Genomic DNA, 18,844 nt, shown 5'->3' with positions numbered 1-18,844 from the left:
TTTTTAAACTTTAAGCTGAAACTAATTTTAAAATAATTAAAATAGTAGATATTTGTGTAAATGTGTTTTTATTTATAATAGTTTCACATTTTTCTTAAAGGTGGTTTGTCCTGATTGTAGTGATGAAATTGCTGTGAAAAAAGACAATATTCTCGTTCGATCTTTCAAAGATGGGAAATTGTAAGTATAATAAACTTGGTGTGAAAATACGCTCTTTTTCTACATTAGAGTGCTGGGTGATAAATTGCTTCCAATGACCTTAGGCCTTTATTTCCTTTTTCTTCATATAGAATGTTTCAGAATGTGATTGTTTTTCATGTTCTTTGATATAGTAATCTTAAAGATTCTTTCCTTGTTCATTTTGGTATTTTCAGATTTTCATTACCATCTAAATAGTCAATATTTGCTTGTTAATTATGTCATACTTATATTGATACTTGTATAACATTTGATTTCTGTGGTAATAAAGTGATGTTTCATGTAAACCATTTTTAGAACTGAATTATAAATTTTCCTTTTTTCTTTAAGCATTATATAACTAGAATATTCATGTATTTTATATTGAGGTAATTATTGGGTGAATAAAAGAATCATCATGTTTTAAGATTTGGTGTTTTGAGTTTTCAAATTCTGAAATGTAATTATAAAACCAATCTATGAATCCAACTTAAACAAAATTGAGAAAAGTTGAGATATTTGAGCATTCAAATTAAATGCTGATTTTATGATATTTAGAAATTATTAATTTTTGTGTGTGATAATTGTATCATTATATTTAAAAAAATTTTTTAAAGATCCATAATGACATCATAAATCGAATTATCTAATGTTGGAAAAAAGAAACAAATTATCTAATGTTGGGAATTTGCTTCAAAATAATACACTTGGGGTGGGAGGAAATAGGGAGGGGTATAGCTGAAGTACCAGATTCAATTATGTTTATGGTTGTAGTTAAGTAATAGATACATGGGGGTTCATTGCACTGTTCCATCCACTTTTGTACATATTTGAAAATTTTAAAATAGAAATTAAATAGGCAGACTGAAAAGGTATTTAGAATAATCTTCAGGCTGTTGTGGATAAATTGATACAAACCAAGTGCAGAAAGGCCGAATGATGATATAGTACTATAAAAAAGGAAATATATGTTACCTCTATGTTAGGACCTCTCCCAGTTACTTGCTTCTGACTCCTCCTTATGGTTGGGGAGTTCCATCTAAAACTCTCAATTGTGTATTGGAAGTTTGCTTATGTACTTTAGACGTATGCTGCCAACATTTGCTTTATCAGCCTACAATCCTCTTTGAAGGAATTTGTTAAAACAACATTTACATTATAAAGTAGTAAATTTCGGGCCTCCCCGGTGGCATAGCGGTTGAGCGCTGGGTTGCGAAGCTGCCCACAGGAGAGGTCTGCCACGCCATGTGGGTTTCTCCCTGGCAGGCCGGGAATTGAACCCGTGCTGCAGAGACTGAAGACAGCTTCACAGCACGGTGCTCACCCCGCTGCATCACTGGGGAGGCCCTGTTTGACTTTTTTTTTTTTAATCGGATTAATGTGCTCTGCTATTTTTTTATTATTTTCAGTATTTTGGTGTTTTTGTTATTGCACTTAGCAGGGACTCTGATACTTGAGAACACTTTGCTTGTAAGACATCTTTATAGATGATTACCTAACTTTGGCTTAGCATATTATTTGGTACTTGAAACCCTTTGTGCAGTCACTTTCATTGAAAATATCACTACACAATTTTTCTGTGGTGTGTAATTATATTCTTTTAATTAATCTTTGTTGTATTTTTGTGTTTTTTCCCCTTTAAAATTAAAAAAATGAAATAGTACTTCAGTACCAAGAAAAGATGTTCATGAAATTACAAGTGACACCGCACCAAAGCCTGATGCTATATTAAAACAAGGTAATGTAATTTTGGAATATAGTTAATTTAAAAACCAATGAAAACCGGGCCTCCCTGGTGGCGCAGCGGTTGAGCGCTGGGTTGCGAAGCTGCCCGCAGCCTCAGCGGCACCGGTTCGATCCCCGGCTGCTCCCCGGCCACCGGAGGAGGGTCCCACATGGTGCGCAGACCTCTCCTGCCACCCGCTGCTCCCCTCAGCAGTGTACTTCGGTCCTTCTGCCTGCTCTGTTCTCCGCTCTGGCTCTGGTGAATTCTCTCACCCTCCCGTGCTTCTGACTGTACCCAGTGCATGTATAAACAAAACAAACAAACAAACAAATAAATAAATAAACATGCCTCTATAAAAAAAAAAAAATTAAAAACCAATGAAAACCAATGAATGTTTTTTGAAAATTAAAATTTTTGTTTACTTCTCAAAATTTTTTAAAATATTTGTTATTTTTATATTTACTTTTGTAAAACTATTTGCCTTATTATAGGTTTTCTCTTTTTTAAGCTTATAATTAGAGACAGTAATCTAAAAGTGGGAAAAACTATATCAACTGTTTATATAGTCTAACTTGTGCCTAATAAAATTTTGGTTCCTAAGAATGATAGAAATAGGAATCAAATAGTAATTTTGGTTTGGCATTTCTCACTAATTATTATAGTAGTTATATTTTATTGAAAAATATACTGTAATTGCAGTTCTTGGTTTTTGGCATTGTAAATAGCTATTTATTTTCACCTTGCCTGTGTTCATCAAATCCAGTAACATGCTACACTAGCCTGATTAAGAATCTTCAGGAACTTATGAGTTAGAATTTATTTCCATGTATTGTAAAATTAGAATATCTAGCTAATTTTAGATTATAATCTTAATTCAAATTTAAATAAAAATGTAGAGAATATATTTGTAATAAATGTCCAATAATGTATATTTATTATAGTGCCTCAGTGCCTGGTTTATAATAGGTTAAATGGTCTTTTTGATAAATGATTTAAAATATATGCATTTTAAAGTTGTTTTTAGTAGCAATAGATATGCTTAAGTTTTTTTAAAAGAAGAAAACTACTCTTTTCTCTTGTATTTACTTGATCAGAAATCATCTTACCAGTGAGCAGTGTTTTCATCTACTAAATGGGTGCCTGATGCCTAGGACTGTTAGCATTGAATGAGTTGCTACATAGAAAAGCAATTCACATAGTGCGTGACACACAGCAGACACTTCATAAATGTTAACAGTATTAGCACAGTAGCTTTTTTGATTATCTTGTTTAATATTTTTAGATGAACCATTTGTCTTAATATTTACAGTTCACATAGTTCATGATCTCTTTCAGCCTTTGATCAGGCACTTGAATTTCACAAAAGTAAAACTATTCCTGCTAACTGGAAGACTGAATTGAAAGAAGATAGTTCTAGCAGTGAGGCAGAGGAAGAAGAGGAAGAAGAAGATGATGAAAAAGAAAAGGAGGACAATAGCAGTGAAGAGGAGGTAAGTAAAAACAGTTGATGCCTTTTAAAATTAAAAATTGAGTAGGATTTCCTTTGTTGGTTAGAATTTGGCATGAAATCATTAATCACATAAATATTTTTAGTCTTATTTGTAATAAAGATGTATTTGTGGTAGTCATTATAATCACATAGTTTGCTTGCCTGCCTTAAAATAGAAATAAGATGTCATGGAATTAAAAATACTAAGTAAAATTATTCCAGTAACCTCAATGTTTCATAATCTTGCTGGGCTTTGATTCATCAGATGATTAAGAAAATATTCATCTAACGTAACAAAACTTCACATACTTTTCAGCACTGTGTAAATAGCTGTCACTTTATACAGTGTGTATTTCGGCATATTCTGTTGAAAACACCTACAAAAGTATAAATCATATCTTCCATCTCATATTAAAGGAATAAGTAGTACAAAAGTAAAGATTAATATCTCTAATTCAGAGAATCTTAAATCATTTTATCTAATACAAATGGGTAGATCATCCTAGGTAGATCATTTAGATCTTAGATCTCATAGTGACAAGTACCAAGGATAGAAGTCCTTAAAATTACAAGTGACATTGCACTACATTCGCACTACATTAATGATTTGTTGAATAGCTTTCTAAAAGTTATTGAGTGAATGGTGCAGATAGTGAAGATTACTGTATTTGACCACAAAGTGAACTGTATTCAGTGTTTTTAGGAGACTAATTTGTCAATAATATGTAAAATTTAGGTAAGTTATGAAATTCTTCCATTTAACTGCTGTAAACAACTTAATGAAATAGGATGTTTTTGGAGTTTGTTTTGATATAGTGAGCTATTAATTATAATGTATAGGGTAAAAGTTTCCCGCTTCAGTCTTCTCTCTGACTGATTTTCTGTTTTAAATTCTAAAATGAACAATTAATCCCTTGCTTAAAACTTCCTCAGTGATTTCTCACCACTCTAAAAGTCAAACTTCACTCCTTTATGGTCCAGCCACAGCCTTTTGTTTTCCCCCTCATCACTTCAGGTGGAATACCCTCTTACTTTGAACTTTGTGCTATAGCAGCATCAAAATTGCATATCTTGCTTCTTCTCACCTTTGTGCATACCAGTACATTTGCCTGCAGTGCCATTCCCTTTCCTCTCTCAGTCATCCTTGGACATTCCTGTCCATTTTTCAAAACCACTGTAACGTGTCACCTCTATTAAGAGAAACCTGTGAACCATGACCTCCCTCATCTGTGAAAAGTTAGCCACTCCATTTACTAGTATAAATCAGTATTGTTGCTTGTACATATTTTGTGGTATGTGTACATATACACATAAATATATTTATTTTCTATTTGCTTTCTCCTCCACTAATCTGTAAGTGCCTCAAGGGTAGGGTCCCTGTTTTACTCATATTCATACTCATGACGTTTGTCATGGTAGGTAACATGTAACAGATGATCAATAAATATTAATTACCAAAGCTTTCGTTGTTTAAATTTGTGTTTTGCAAATGTCTTTTGTAAAAACATACCTAGTTTTCAGATTAAATATTTTCTTAAATAAAAACTTCACTTAAAAATATTTACATCAGGAATAAATTTAGTAGTTTATGAAAGTCAAATATTATACCATTAGGATATTTAAGGTAATATCTAGAAAATGGACTTCCTTAGACTTATGTCTGCCTCTTTACCAAAACCCAGAATATGTAGTCCATGTTTAAGTTGATAAATAGAGATTCATCATAAACAAAGTAATAATTGTCATTTATTTTCTGTCCAACTAGCAAGCCAAATAGTTTTTCAATGTGTTTTTGATTTTAGTTTTTCACTTGCCTTCCTTTGCTGTACTAGCTTTTAAAAATAAAGAGGCAAATCTCACACAAACAATGGCATTAGGCACATGATTTTTTAGATTAAAATGATAGCTTATTTAGAATAGCAGTTGAAAGTATGCTCCTAACTCTTACTATTAGAAATGCATATGTTTCAGCCAGAGTAACTGTAAAGCCTAGGTGTTATGTTTTGAATCACTTTCTACAGTTACTCGTAATCATGTTTTGTGATATCAGCCTCCATCATTTATTTTTTTATTTGATTCAGCACCTAGCATAGTGCCTACACTTACAGGTGCTCATTAAATGTTTGTTGAATGGATGATAGTCACTGAATTGATGAGTTCCTCAATCTCACCTACTACCCTGCTCCTTGCAGGTTGCTTCAGGACCTACTGCCACAGCCCCTGGCCACAGCAACAAGAAGCTAGTCCCTCCCTTGTAATTGATAAATCGGGGAACTATTTTATTACTTGAAGATTTTCCTAAGTCTGAATCTTCAGGTATTGTAGATCAAGTTTGTTCCCCACTTTACTGATTTTATAAGCTTGAAGTACAATACAGTGGGGCTGAATATAATGAAGGATACTTATAGTTACAGCTAATGGGACCCAAACTTGTATAGTTCCTGAGGAGCAATAGTAAAGTCAGTTTTGATGTTAAACCCTGACCCAATTTAATGTAAGAGTAGGTCTTCTTGAACCTGCAACCCTAATTTAAGGAGTAGATCTCTGATATGGTAAAAAGTTCATGAATCATCTTACTGTTTCTTATATGAGAATTTACTTTAGTGAGGAATTCTCAATATAGAGATACCTTTGAGGCCATACTCTGTAAAGCAATGAGTTTGCTTTAGATCTAGACTTTTCTGGTTTTGAACAGCTTAGTATTAAATATATCTTTTTTAGTAAAAAAAAAAAAACTTTGAAATATTTTAGTGAGTATTAGTCTTTGCTGTTGATAGGAAATATGCTTGTATTATTGAAATGCTTATTGAGGGAAATAATATTTTTTTTCTTCTGTGACTAAAATTAGGAAGAAATAGAACCATTTCCAGAAGAAAGGGAGAACTTTCTTCAGCAGTTGTATAAATTTATGGAAGATAGAGGTGAGTGTTTTTTCTTTATTTATCATTATTGTTACAGGTAGCAAATAGATAATATTTTATAGATAAGAATTCTGTTTATTAGGTTTCATGTCACTGTTAATCATAGCTCTCTCTTTTTGTAATTAAGCTTTGACATGTAACATTAGTTTAAGGCATACAACATAGTGATTTGATACTTGTATTTGGCTGTTTTTTGATAGCCAATCACTAGCTCCTAACCTAGTGTCTGTCATTGTAAGTGCAATGAAGAATTTGACAGTATTTTGCTGGATATTTTGACCATGGTTCCATAAATACCTGTATTGTTCTGTCCTCCTATCCATGGGATCCCAAAGAACCCCTGTACTTGGGAACATTAGCAGAATGGGAATCATAGTACCATTTTATTAGCACCTAAACAGATGCCTTTAATGAAAAGCCTCCTGCTCCAAAATCACCATTTGATAGACTTTGTAACAGTGTATGAGAAATAGAACACACACCATAGATAAAATTGAGAGAAGTAAACCATCCATAGAAAACCAGAAATAGGGAAAATTGTGTCTTGAGGTGAGTATTGACTTAGCTTATTGAATCTGCGTAATACTATTAAAAAAATGCAAAGATTTGGAGAAATAAATTAATGCTAATCTCTAATTTACAGTAATGACCTAGTCCTCCAGTAACTATGACCCTGTCACTCTGGGCCATTTATAGTTTCTCTTCTAAGAAAGTTCTAAAAAGGAAGTTGGGAGAGACAGAAAGCTTTCTCATTTGAAAAGGACAAAATGAATAATATTTGGAAGTACCACTATACTCTGGGAATTAATGTTTCTTAAATTGTTTATATTGCTGACAAGTAGAGGTTGGCTCTGTCTTCTTTCGCCCTCATAAAAGATAGTGGCTTAGGGCCTCCCCGGTGGCGCAGCAGTTGAGCGCTGGGTTGCGAAGCTGCCCGCGGCCTCGGAGGCGCCGGTTCGATCCCCAGCTGCTTCCCGGCCACCGGAGGAGGGTCCCACATGGCGTGCAGACCTCTCCTGCCGCCCGCTGCTCCCCTCAGCAGTGTACTTTGGTCCTTCTGCCTGCTCTGCTCCCGGCTCTGGCTCTGGTGAATTCTCTCACCCTCCCGCACTTCTGACTGTACCCAGTGCATGTATAAACAAAAAACAAACAAACAAATAAATAAATAAATAAAACATGCCTCTATTAAAAAAAAAAAAGATAGTGGCTTAGTACACTTAAAGCCTACTACTATGTAGGCTTTCTTTCTTTAATTCTTCAGTATAAAATGCCTTTGATTTCTGTAACATTTTGTTGTATGAATGAAGGCTTGACCTAAGAAGGGAGGCTATTTCTTAGACTTACGTATATGATAAATTAAAAAGTGAAGCAAATGGATAAAATCAGTCATGAATTCTTTTGGGTAGTTCTATAAGTGTGTGTCTGTCCTGTTAATTCCTCTACTGCACTCTAATGGTTTGATAATATGATTAGTGTTTTTGCTTTATGTTTTCATGTGTTAGAATGTAATAGAACTATAGCTTTTCTCTAGAATCATTGTTTAGAATAATAGTGTTAATAAAATAAAAAGAATCATAAAAATAAGTTTTCCATCAATTTAGTTTTTCAGTTTAAGTCTTTCTTTCCTGAGTTTTAAAATCTTTGTTTTATTAGCATTTCATTTGTCTTTATTGGTTTTTATTCTTTCTTTCATCAGGGGAATGAAATCCTGTAAAGTTTCAGAAACCTGATAGGAAAAAAAAGTTTTTAATGAAATGGACTAAAGTAGTAAACATTGTGTTTTTGATTAACAAAAAAATATATGTATTATACTATATATACTTGGTGCTAAAATTTGAATCTTTTAAAAGTTTAAACAAAAATGTAGTATAGTTCTAATATAGTTTGTGTTTTATAGGCACACCTATCAATAAACGACCTGTACTTGGATATCGAAATTTGAATCTCTTTAAGTTATTCAGACTTGTACACAAACTTGGAGGATTTGATAATGTAAGTATTAAACCAAAATTGAAATGATTTTCATACCTGTTTTCTCATCTAAAAATTATCTATTAATAAAAGCATAAAAGTAGGAGAAAAGAAAATGGAAAGTACAAGTAGAAATATGGCTTCCTCAGATGAAAAAAAAATTTTACTTAAGAAAAAATTATATTTCTTGAAATAACACTGACTTACAATGATGGTTGTGTTTTAGAGGTATAGGATCTTCCATTGTTACCAAACCATACCCACCACAAAAGAACACGTAATTCTCCACCTTAGTCCATTGGACTCCCTCCCCAATTTGTGCTCTTCCTTCCCCTTCTAGTAGCTTCAGTTTTACAGTCAGATTTCTAGGGATTGTTACTGGTTTGAGACTATCTGACCATTTATTTTGTTTTTCTATATCCCACATATAAAGGACATAATTCTGTATTTGTCTTTCTACTTCTTATTTATCTTGCTGAGCTAATCCTCTCCAGTTCTACCTATGTTGTTGCAAATGGCAGAAGTTTATCTTTTTTAAAAGCTGAATAATATTTCATTGTGTATCTATGCCACATCTTCCTGATCCATTCATTAGTTTTTGGGCACTTGGTTGTTTCCATAACTTAACTATTTTAAATAGTACTGCAGCGAACATAGGAGTACATGTATCCCTTTGTGTTAGTGTTTTTGTATTCTTCAGGTAGATATCTGTGAGAGGAATTGCTGGATCAGGTGGGAGATCCATTCTTAAAATTTGAGAAACCTCTATACTGTTTTCCATAGGGCTGGACCAGTCTACATTCCCACCAACAGTGTAAGAAGGTTCCCTTTTCTCCTCGTCATTGCTAATACTTGTTGTTTCTGATCTTTTTAACATATGCCATTCTCAGAGATGTGAGGTAGTATGTCATTGTGGTTTTAAATTGTATTTCCCTGATGATAAAAAACGATGAACAGTTTTTTTATGTGCCTGTTGACCATTTGTATGTCTTTGGAGAAGTGCCTGTATAGCAATTCTGCCCTTTTTTTTTAAAAAAGATTTATTTATTTATTTTACACAAGAACTGGGGTACTGGCCAGATGCGCGGGAGAGTGAGAGGAGTCACCAGAGACAGAGTGGGGAACAGAACAGACAGACTGACGAAATACACTGCTGAGGGGAGCAGCTGGTGAGACAGGAGAGGTCTCCCGCGCCATGTGGGACCCTTCCCAGCCAGCCGGGATCAAACCGGTGCTGCAGAGGCTGCAGACAGCTTCACAGCACAGCGCTCAAACGCCTGCACCACCAGGGGAGGCCCCTGCCCATTTTTTGATTGGGTTGTTTTTTTTCTTGAGTTGTAATGATTCTTTGTAAATCTTGGGTATCAATCCCTTGTCAGAGCTAATAAGGTATGTAAATATTTTCTCCCCATTTAGTAAGTTGTTTTAGTGAGTTTCTTACTATTTTTCACATTTTACTTTTTACATTTTACTTTTTTATTTTTAAGATTTATTTATTATTTATACAAGCACTGGGGTACAGTCCAGAGGCGCGTGAGGGTGAGAGAATTCACCCGAGACAGAGCAGGGAGCAGAACAGGCAGAAGGACCGAAATACACTGCTGAGGGGAGCAGTGGGCAAGACAGGAGAGGCCTGCCTGCTGCGCCGGCTGGGGATTGAACCTGCACTGCAAAGGCTGCGGACAGCTTCATAGCGCTGAGCTCAACCTGCTGTGCCACCGGGGAGGCCCCTACTTTTTACATTTTATAGGGGCAGGTTCATTAGAAAAAGGAAGGGAGAAGACAGCAATTATACAGACACAGCTGGCAAAAATAAAACCTATTTTAAAATGTTGTAAACCAATTTTTTTATTTATTGAGATTGATATTTTCACTCCTGTGAGTCTAGAACCAATAAATGTAAACATATCTACATATACTGTATTTGTCAAAATTTTATTATATTCCCACCTTTTAATTTGGGAGTTTTCATTTCACTTTGTCCATTAGATTGAAAGTGGAGCTGTGTGGAAACAAGTCTACCAAGATCTTGGAATCCCTGTCTTAAATTCAGCTGCGGGATACAATGTTAAATGTGCTTATAAAAAGTAAGTTAGTGCACTTAATATAGCTAGCTATATTCTGTGTTTTACCTAGAAAGCATATTGGAATTTACTATTATTTTTTTCTAAGAGGAAATCAGGAATTTTTAGTAAAAGAGTTTGTAATAATATTTTGTAGATTGTGTTCACTAGATCTGTGAGATATTTTGTGAGAAAAGTTTTTGTTGTCAATTTGGAAAGTGCTATGTAGAGGTTCAAATTCCACAGTCTTAAAGTCAGATAAACCCAGGTTTCAATCCTGGGTTCTGCCAGTTATTGTTTGTGCCCTTGGACCATTTATTTGTTATCCTAAAGCCTCAGTTTCCTCGTTTGTAAAAATATAATACTGCTTGCTCATAGAAGTACTCTTAAATTAAATGAGAGTTTACATACACTAAAAGACCAATGCCTGGCATTTAAGAAGTACTCAACAAGTAGATGCTATTACTAATACTTACAAATAGCTACATTTTTAAAAAAGATTTATTTATTTATGCATACAAGAACTGGGGTACAGGGCAGAGGTGTGTGAGGGGGTGGGGGTGAGAGGATTCGCCAGAGACAGAGTAGAGAACAGAACAAGTGGACTGACTGAATACACTGCTGAGGGGAGCAGCAGGCAAGTCAGAAGAGGTCTGCTGTGCCATGTGGGTAGCTCACTGGGCGGGGATTGAACTCCTGTTTCAGTGGTTGCGGATAGCTTCATAGGTTGCATCTTAACCCCTTGCGCCACAAAGGAGGCTCATAATAGCCACATTTAAAAAAAAAAAAAAGATTATCATAGTCTTCATGTTTAGCAGTCATTTTAGTGAACCATTTTATTTTCCTTTAAGAAATGTTTCTGTTTGGGTTAAACAGATTGGGAAGCACTGAACTAATAAATTTGACGTTGTTATGGCCAAATATCTCAGAACTTAAAAAAATGAATACAGATTTTAAAATCACAACTCTACATTACTGTTTTGAAACATTTTCCCAAATGTAATTTCTTTTAATGTTTCCAGATACTTATATGGTTTTGAGGAGTACTGTAGGTCGGCTAATATTGAATTTCAGATGGCATTGCCAGAGAAAATTGTTAACAAGCCATGTAAGGAATGTGAAAATGTAAAAGAAATAAAAGTTAAGGAAGAGAATGAACCAGAGATTAAAGAAATAAAGACTGAAGAAAAGGAAAATACAGTACCAAAAGAAGAAAAGCCTTCTGAGGATGATATTGAAAGGAAGGAAAATATTAAACCCTCCCTGGTAAATCAGATACTGTTAATAGTCCTTAGCCTTCTTTGCTACATTTTATATGTCTTCTGTAAAGTTTCATACTTAATAATTTCATATAATTTATATTTATTTTTATTGCATTTTTCCATTAAGTACTGTTATTGGATAATTTAAAATGAAATAAGTATTTGCTAGCTGTTAACTGTTTTTGCCCAGTGTTTTAGGAATGGTGTGAGTTTCTTAAAAATAACTAACAGCATTTTCATTGTTAGTATTGGTTGGTATACCTCTTACTGCTAACAGATAGATCATGGCTTTAGGTTGACAATTTTTACTTTTGTTGGTTTAGTTCCTCTGATCTTTTTCTAGGGAAGTAAAAAGAACTTATTAGAATCTATACCTACACAGTCTGATCAGGAAAAAGAAGTTAACATCAAAACAACAGAAGAAAATGAAAATTTGGAAGATAAAGATGATGAGACAACCGAGGTAGATGAATCCCTCAGCATAAAGGTAGAAGCTGAAGAAGAAAAAGCAAAATCTGGGTAAGAAATTTGTTTTTGGTTAAGATGCATTTTGTCTGAGTGAATTCTTGTAATTTGCTCTTTGTATATATGTATGAATCTAATTTTGATTGACAAAATACAGAATAATTGAGCAATTTGTACTATTTTTAGCATTTACCTCCTTCAGAGACCCTACTAATGCAAGTTTGTAGCATATCACATTTTGATCCATTCTTGCTCTCATCATGGAAATTTATAAGAATATAATCTACATAAAAATACTTTTTACTGAATTAAGCTCTGCTAAATTAACCAGATAATATAAATTTGGGAAGATGGCTTTCTCTAATATTTTGTAGATGTATGTTGGTTCTAAGTTTTGAGAATTGTATTCATTTCTGTAGTGAAAAATAATAATGGAAAAATGCTAATACTTAGTTTTTTAAAGGCCAAAATTGTTACGTTTTATGTGATAGTAGTATGTGCTTGTTTCGGTCACTTTGGAATGGTGAATTATTTAACACTGTAACTTATGCACTGTGAGTGAACCCCTGGATTTTATAACTGATCGTTGATATTTTATCCTATTTCTGAGGTTTAAAAAACCTATGCATTCTCATTGTTTTTCATTCATTTAAATAAATGCAACCAAATATTTTTGATCATTTCAGTATTTTTTCTGAAATTCGGTCACAGCATGCAGATAAGAGGGAGAGAGAAAAAACATGCTTAGATAAATATAATAGAAGATGCTTATTATCTGTGTGTACAAATATATATTTCAATTATTACTGTTAAGGGAGACTTTTCAACTACTAAAAAAAATTAGTAAGTATTCAACTTTTTGCCTCAAACCTCTTGATCATGTTAGAATCCTTCTGAAATTCTGGCCACGGTATGCAGATGAACATGGAAGGAAAACACTGGGTTTAGATGACCATAGTACAGTGTTTGTTTATATACAGTTGTTTATATTCCTGTGTAAATGAATGTTTGTTTGAAGTATTCCTTGCTGCTACTGGACACTATTTCAACTATTAAGAAACTTAATGAGGATTCAGGTTTTTGCATAAAAACGTGATTTTAAATTCAGCAGATACTTCTGGGGCATCTACTGAGTGAAAGGCACTGTGATAAGCCTATGTTTTCTCTTTGTTAATAATTGTTTTGTAGCATAAGGTAATATTTTGTAGGTTTTTATTCCTTTAATTCTTTAGCTATATATCTATTTTATTTACTGTAGATAGTTGTAAATGTATTATAACACAAATGAAAATCTTCTGGTGTGACTGCCCTAATTTGTAGATGTTCTTTAGAAGTATTATGTATTTGGGAATATCTGAAATTGATTTTTGAATTTTATTAGATAAGTGCAATTGAAAACTACACACAATTATAAAGAATTATGTATAGATATTTTTCTAGTGTATAAAATTGCTCTAAGTAATTAACTACTGCCAAGAATTTTCCATGTTCCTCATAGTGCAGATATGAGAGATTAAATAAATCGGATTTATGTAAAATGCCTGTTTCAGTGCCTGACCCTTAGTAGGTATTAATGAATTACAACTTTTTGTTGTTGTAGTTACTGTTTCTCCATTGTAAGGAGGGTGACGTTATCTTGGGAAGTTCTGGTATTTCTTTGTAAATTTAGATGAAAAATAAGTAATATGTTTGGTTTTCCAAAACATTATGTAGTTGTCTAAAACATAACTGACAAAATGTGTCTGGAGCCGTGTGTGTGTGTGTGTGTGTGTGTCTTTTACATACATTAGCTTTATTATTTTAACCTAAATGCTGGTTTTTATACTTCCAAAGGCTATTTTTGTTGGCATTCTGTGTTCTTTCAGGTTTGATGCATTTACTCTGATCTTGCCACTGAATTCTTAGGGAGGAGAGTAGAGTATTTTCCTTGACTGACAGTGATTGTTTCTTTCTATTTTGATATATTATTTAAATGCATTTCATTTTATTTGTGACTGAGATTTATATTACATGTGAATTTTTTTATTGCTTTGTTTTATTAATACAGTATATTAGGTTTTTATTCCAGATTAAATAAAAGTTTGACCTGGCTACCAACTTGAAGTAGGATTGTGCTTGTTGTTATTGAATTTACTAGTTGTGTTTATTGCATTATATTTATAACGTAGGATACAGTTTAAAATTTGTTTTCATTTTAAAAATTTTAGACTTTTATGCTCTTTCTTCTCTCCAACATGATGATTCTAAGGTGTTTGAGAAATCTTTTCAGTATATAATAAATCTCTTCTTTTTATTGTTGTATCAGAATATACTTCCTTTTCTCCCCAAATGCAGGGGACATCATATTACAACTTAAACAGTAGTCTTCTTTTCCAAAAATGTCTTAACTGTTTTAATTATACATCATAGATAAAACATTTATTTAAATTTGTTATTAAAAATTTATCATCCATAACACCCTTTCTGATAGTTCTTAGAATGTTAGCCTTACTAATAATGGTTTCATTATATAAATATTAATGTATTTTCAATAATAGAGTTCACATTTTTAACCTCATTACAGAGGCTTTTGGTTAGGTTTTAGTTTTAAAGAACATATTTGTTTGACTGTAAATGAGTTCTTTATTAAAATAGGAAAAGTTCTTGAGAATCTTTATAGACTTTGTTATATATTTCAGAGAAAATAGATATATTTGGTACTTTTGTGTAGTCACACTTAATTTCACAAGTCTTTTAGTCTGGGCCCCAAGTTCTTCCACTCACTGATACAGGGAAAGAGGAGAATAAAAAAAAAAATAGTGCTGTTTGTATCATTATTTATATATTATTTTTGTTGCCTATATAACTATAAAATTAGATATGATAAAATGTTATTGATTAAAAATGATGTATGAAAGAATGTAAAATTCAAATTATCAGTAGAGAGGCTTTATATAAATATATTCATTAATTTTTAAAGCTTGATTACTTAGTTGTCTTGCTCTGTTTTATGACATTTATTCATTTGTCAGCTACATAGTGGTGGATTCTTTTTGAGAGAAAACTGTTGTAATAATTAAATACATACTTTTCTCCAGCTTGTTTAATACAAATTTGTAGCTAATATAAAATGAATATGAATGCTCAGTTTTAGAAAGTACTTGATATTGAGAAGATCAAAACAGTTGCAGCGCTGCTTCTGAAGTGGTTTGACTCTTAGCTTTGTTTTATTTGGAATTGGCCTCTCCTGTGCTGTTTCTTTGGAACTTCAAAGTTAGAGTATTGGTAGCCTGGCTTTTAATAAATATGTGGTAAAGAGAGCAGAAAGAAAAAAACTTGATGTGATAGTTAGTCCTCTGAGAGATAAAATTGTATTTTCAATTAGTATAACATTTGAAAATTTGGTTGCAGCAACTTTTAAAGTTACTAAGACCAGCCATCAACTAGTTTAAAAAAAAAATGTTTTAAATATCCTGAGGTTGGAAATAATTGAATGAAAAATAACTTTTGGTCAGCAAATGGTTATGAAGTGTAATGATTTGTGTTTTTGTCATCTGAGATGTAAATAAAACATTTTTATAATAAAAACATGAGAATATTGTTACAGTTGACCTTAACTAGTTTCTTGCTACTCAGCACAACTTCTGTTCATCTAGCTGTTGGAAATTTTCCTTTAATGCACTTATTTTTCAATCTTCATTTCTCTAAATGTATCTTTTTGTAACCATGGTTATCTTATACAGTTTTGGTTTTTAATACTAAGTTGAAACTCAGAGAATTTCATACACATGGAACCTGCTGTTCCCGGAACAATCACAGCCACGATTTTTATCAGTATATGTGGTTTGGAACTGAAAAGCTTATGAAGTATCTTTTATTAACTGCAATTTTTTAAACCTTTCAAGAGATGAAACGAATAAAGAGGAAGATGAAGATGATGAAGAAGCAGAAGAGGAGGAGGAGGAGGAGGAAGAGGATGAAGATGATGACGACAACAATGAGGAAGAGGAGTTTGAGTGCTATCCACCAGGCATGAAAGTCCAAGTGCGGTATGGACGAGGGAAAAATCAAAAAATGTATGAAGCTAGTATTAAAGATTCTGATGTCGAAGGTGGAGAGGTCCTTTACTTGGTGCATTACTGCGGATGGAATGTGAGGTAACTTGAGTTTTAGCTAGTGATTACTACCTAAAAACACTTACAAAATAATTTTCTACTTAAAAATTTGACTAATGGATTATAGACTTGTTAGCATTCTAATTGAGGTCAATATAGTACCATATAAAAATATGTAGTTGTTAGCATGTAAATACCTCGCTTAGTGACTCCCTGCTTACTGTTTTCAATAGTTAGAAGATATCCTTTGTGTCTAGAAAATTGGACTACACAGTTGTTTTTTATGTAATACTTCTACAGGTGGAATAGGTGTTAATAGAGGCAACATTATTGGTGAAGTGATAGAAAAATCTCTTTAAAAGTTAAAAGATTTGAGCTTCTTGATGTCTACAAGCCAATTGTTAGATTTCTTGGTCTTTTCCATTTTCAAGTACCTTGCCAAAGTAACTTCTTCTTAATAATATTCTTAAGTCATCATATTTCTTTCCTTCAATAGGAAGGGATTTTAAAGTTGTGATTTCTTTAGAAGCTTTAGCTATTTCAAGGTCTTACTTCCTCATTATTAGCTCTTGCGCTTAACCTTGTTCCGGAATCTCAGAAATCTTTTTGTACGTTCAAAATAACATGATTGAAATGTAAGCAAGTCAGCTTGGCTAAAATAATGGGTGCTTTCTGACTAGGGAACTGAATGGCAAAATTGAGGTTTGGTTTTAGGTGTTTTCAAAGACTTAAGTTTTAGTTTCCTTTGGTTTTTCCAAAGAAATTTTGTGTTTGAATTTCTTCCAAAATTGGCAAGTCAGTTTTAAAACCTGGTCATTCAGATCTTTTAAGAAAAGCTTACTTTTGGAATGTTTGATATTGTATTTGAAATACAGCATGTGATAGAGTAGCCTGTGAATGATTAACCATAGAAGTTTTGTGTGGTTGTTTCATGTTGTACTTAGTGTCTTCAAGGAGGAAATATAGTTCTAATGTTTTAAATTTAAATTACATTCTGTGGTTTGGGAAGTTGTAAGGAAACCATTATCTCACATTCTGTTTCTTAAAAAAAAAAATACTCTTTCTTAAAAGTACATTTTGTATTGTCCCGTTGCAGCATTAGAAAACTCTAGAAACATCTAATCTGGATTGCCTTTGTTATTTTGAGAAAAGTACAGTTCTGATCTGTTCTGCTTGGACGAAAATAGCAGCTTAAGCCAGAAGAAAATGTTCAAATTTTGTTTGGGCTTCGTTCTTTATTTCTAACCTGATAAGCTCAACAAAATTTTGGATTTTAAGAGTAGCCATCATCATCAGTGTTTAAGATATTATAGTTGTCCTGAAACATAAGCTTTTCCAGATAGCACTTTTTACACTATGTAATTTATCCTTGTGGCCACTGGTTCCTTATGTTTTATCCTTATGCTGCCTCTGTGATGCATGATTTTCCTCACCTGAAGAGTTGTCTATTAACAATGATGTTCAAAGTAAGATTCCTGATATCTTAGATATCTCAGATATAGCTGCTTTAAGAATATTTGCCTGGTCTTTGATATGTACTCATTTTGATCTTACCAAGTAATCTTAATAAATAGAAATTTAGAGGCCGTTCCACCTTTGTGTAGAATGTAAAAGCAAATATTGAACATGTTAGTTTAAAATTTGGAAGAAAAAAATTGCATCAGCAAGAATATAATACCCCAAAAGAGAAACCACATCATCTTTCACCTCTCCTTTCCAGTTCTTTACTCCTGGTTATTTTTCTAGTTTACATAATGAGGCATTTTTCCTAGTGGTCTTTAGAAAGTGCTTTAAATTCTCTGGTGAATGGCTACAACTTAGGTGTTTTCCAACTCTGATTATAATCAGGACTTTATTGTTTTCTATTAATAGTCTTATTAAACAGAAGAGGCTTAGTAGGAATAAGAATTGAAACACTCAAATTATTCTGCAAGTAAGATACAACTTTCTGTTTTATTAAATATAAAGAAAGATTTACTAAGGAAAGAGTAAGTTATGCTAGGAACTCTTTTATTTTATAGGGTAGAAAGAATGTCTAATATTTTAGCTTTGAAGTTGATGGGGGGTTGTATAGAACAAGGGAAGATTTTTTAAATTGAGGCATTCAAGTTTTTAATGATATGGAAAGAAAAATGAGACCTAATTCAACAAGACATGCTTGTATTACTGAGAAGGATGCCATCTACTCCTGACAACTCAAGCATTTATGTGGTATGAACTTTCAGAAGAAGAAAACTTACATCTTGATGAAGACCTGTAGAGTGGATCTCTACATACTCCAGCATCATAGAGAAAACTACTGTACTTCAATAGATTAAGCTGTTAACCCTCTCATAGTCAACAATATTCCTATTTTTCTCTGTAGTAATAACGAATGACTGTGTTTAATGGTGAACAAGCAGTAATTATGATCTCTGTTGTTCCTTCATGTCTGAAGCTAATCTAAAGAGGACTGCAACAAATCCTCATCAGCTCTGCAATTATTTTCATATTATTTAGGAGATCTTCACCTTGATCTCTAAAGAAATTAAAAGTGAAGATTAATGAATGACAGTTAATGAAAATAGTTTTATCTTCAGTGGCAGTCTTCAGTAACACCATTGTGTGGTATCATTTTTGTGAGATTTGAAAGATTTTTCAAGCAAAAACTTTTTTTTAACTAAGAATATCATTCTT

At 32.9% G+C, this 18,844-nt stretch overlaps 1 protein-coding gene across 1 annotated transcript in view; it reads left to right on the top strand.

The window, feature by feature from the left end:
• ARID4B (AT-rich interaction domain 4B) overlaps window positions 1-18,844 on the top strand; it is a gene marked incomplete at both ends in the record, with an annotated part of 96,484 nt that overhangs the window by 41,032 nt on the left and 36,608 nt on the right. Inside the window, 9 exons of the mRNA XM_084254032.1 lie at window positions 101-180; window positions 1,839-1,915; window positions 3,239-3,393; window positions 6,241-6,313; window positions 8,211-8,305; window positions 10,274-10,371; window positions 11,370-11,613; window positions 11,953-12,128; window positions 15,959-16,210. Of these exons, the coding sequence (XP_084110158.1) occupies window positions 101-180; window positions 1,839-1,915; window positions 3,239-3,393; window positions 6,241-6,313; window positions 8,211-8,305; window positions 10,274-10,371; window positions 11,370-11,613; window positions 11,953-12,128; window positions 15,959-16,210 (1,250 nt within the window). The remainder of the gene's footprint in view (window positions 1-100; window positions 181-1,838; window positions 1,916-3,238; window positions 3,394-6,240; window positions 6,314-8,210; window positions 8,306-10,273; window positions 10,372-11,369; window positions 11,614-11,952; window positions 12,129-15,958; window positions 16,211-18,844) is intronic.

Source organism: Talpa europaea (genome assembly GCF_964194135.1).
Source record: "Talpa europaea genome assembly, chromosome: 14".
Taxonomy (NCBI): Eukaryota; Metazoa; Chordata; class Mammalia; order Eulipotyphla; family Talpidae; genus Talpa; species Talpa europaea.
This window is presented reverse-complemented; position numbering and strand designations above follow the sequence as displayed.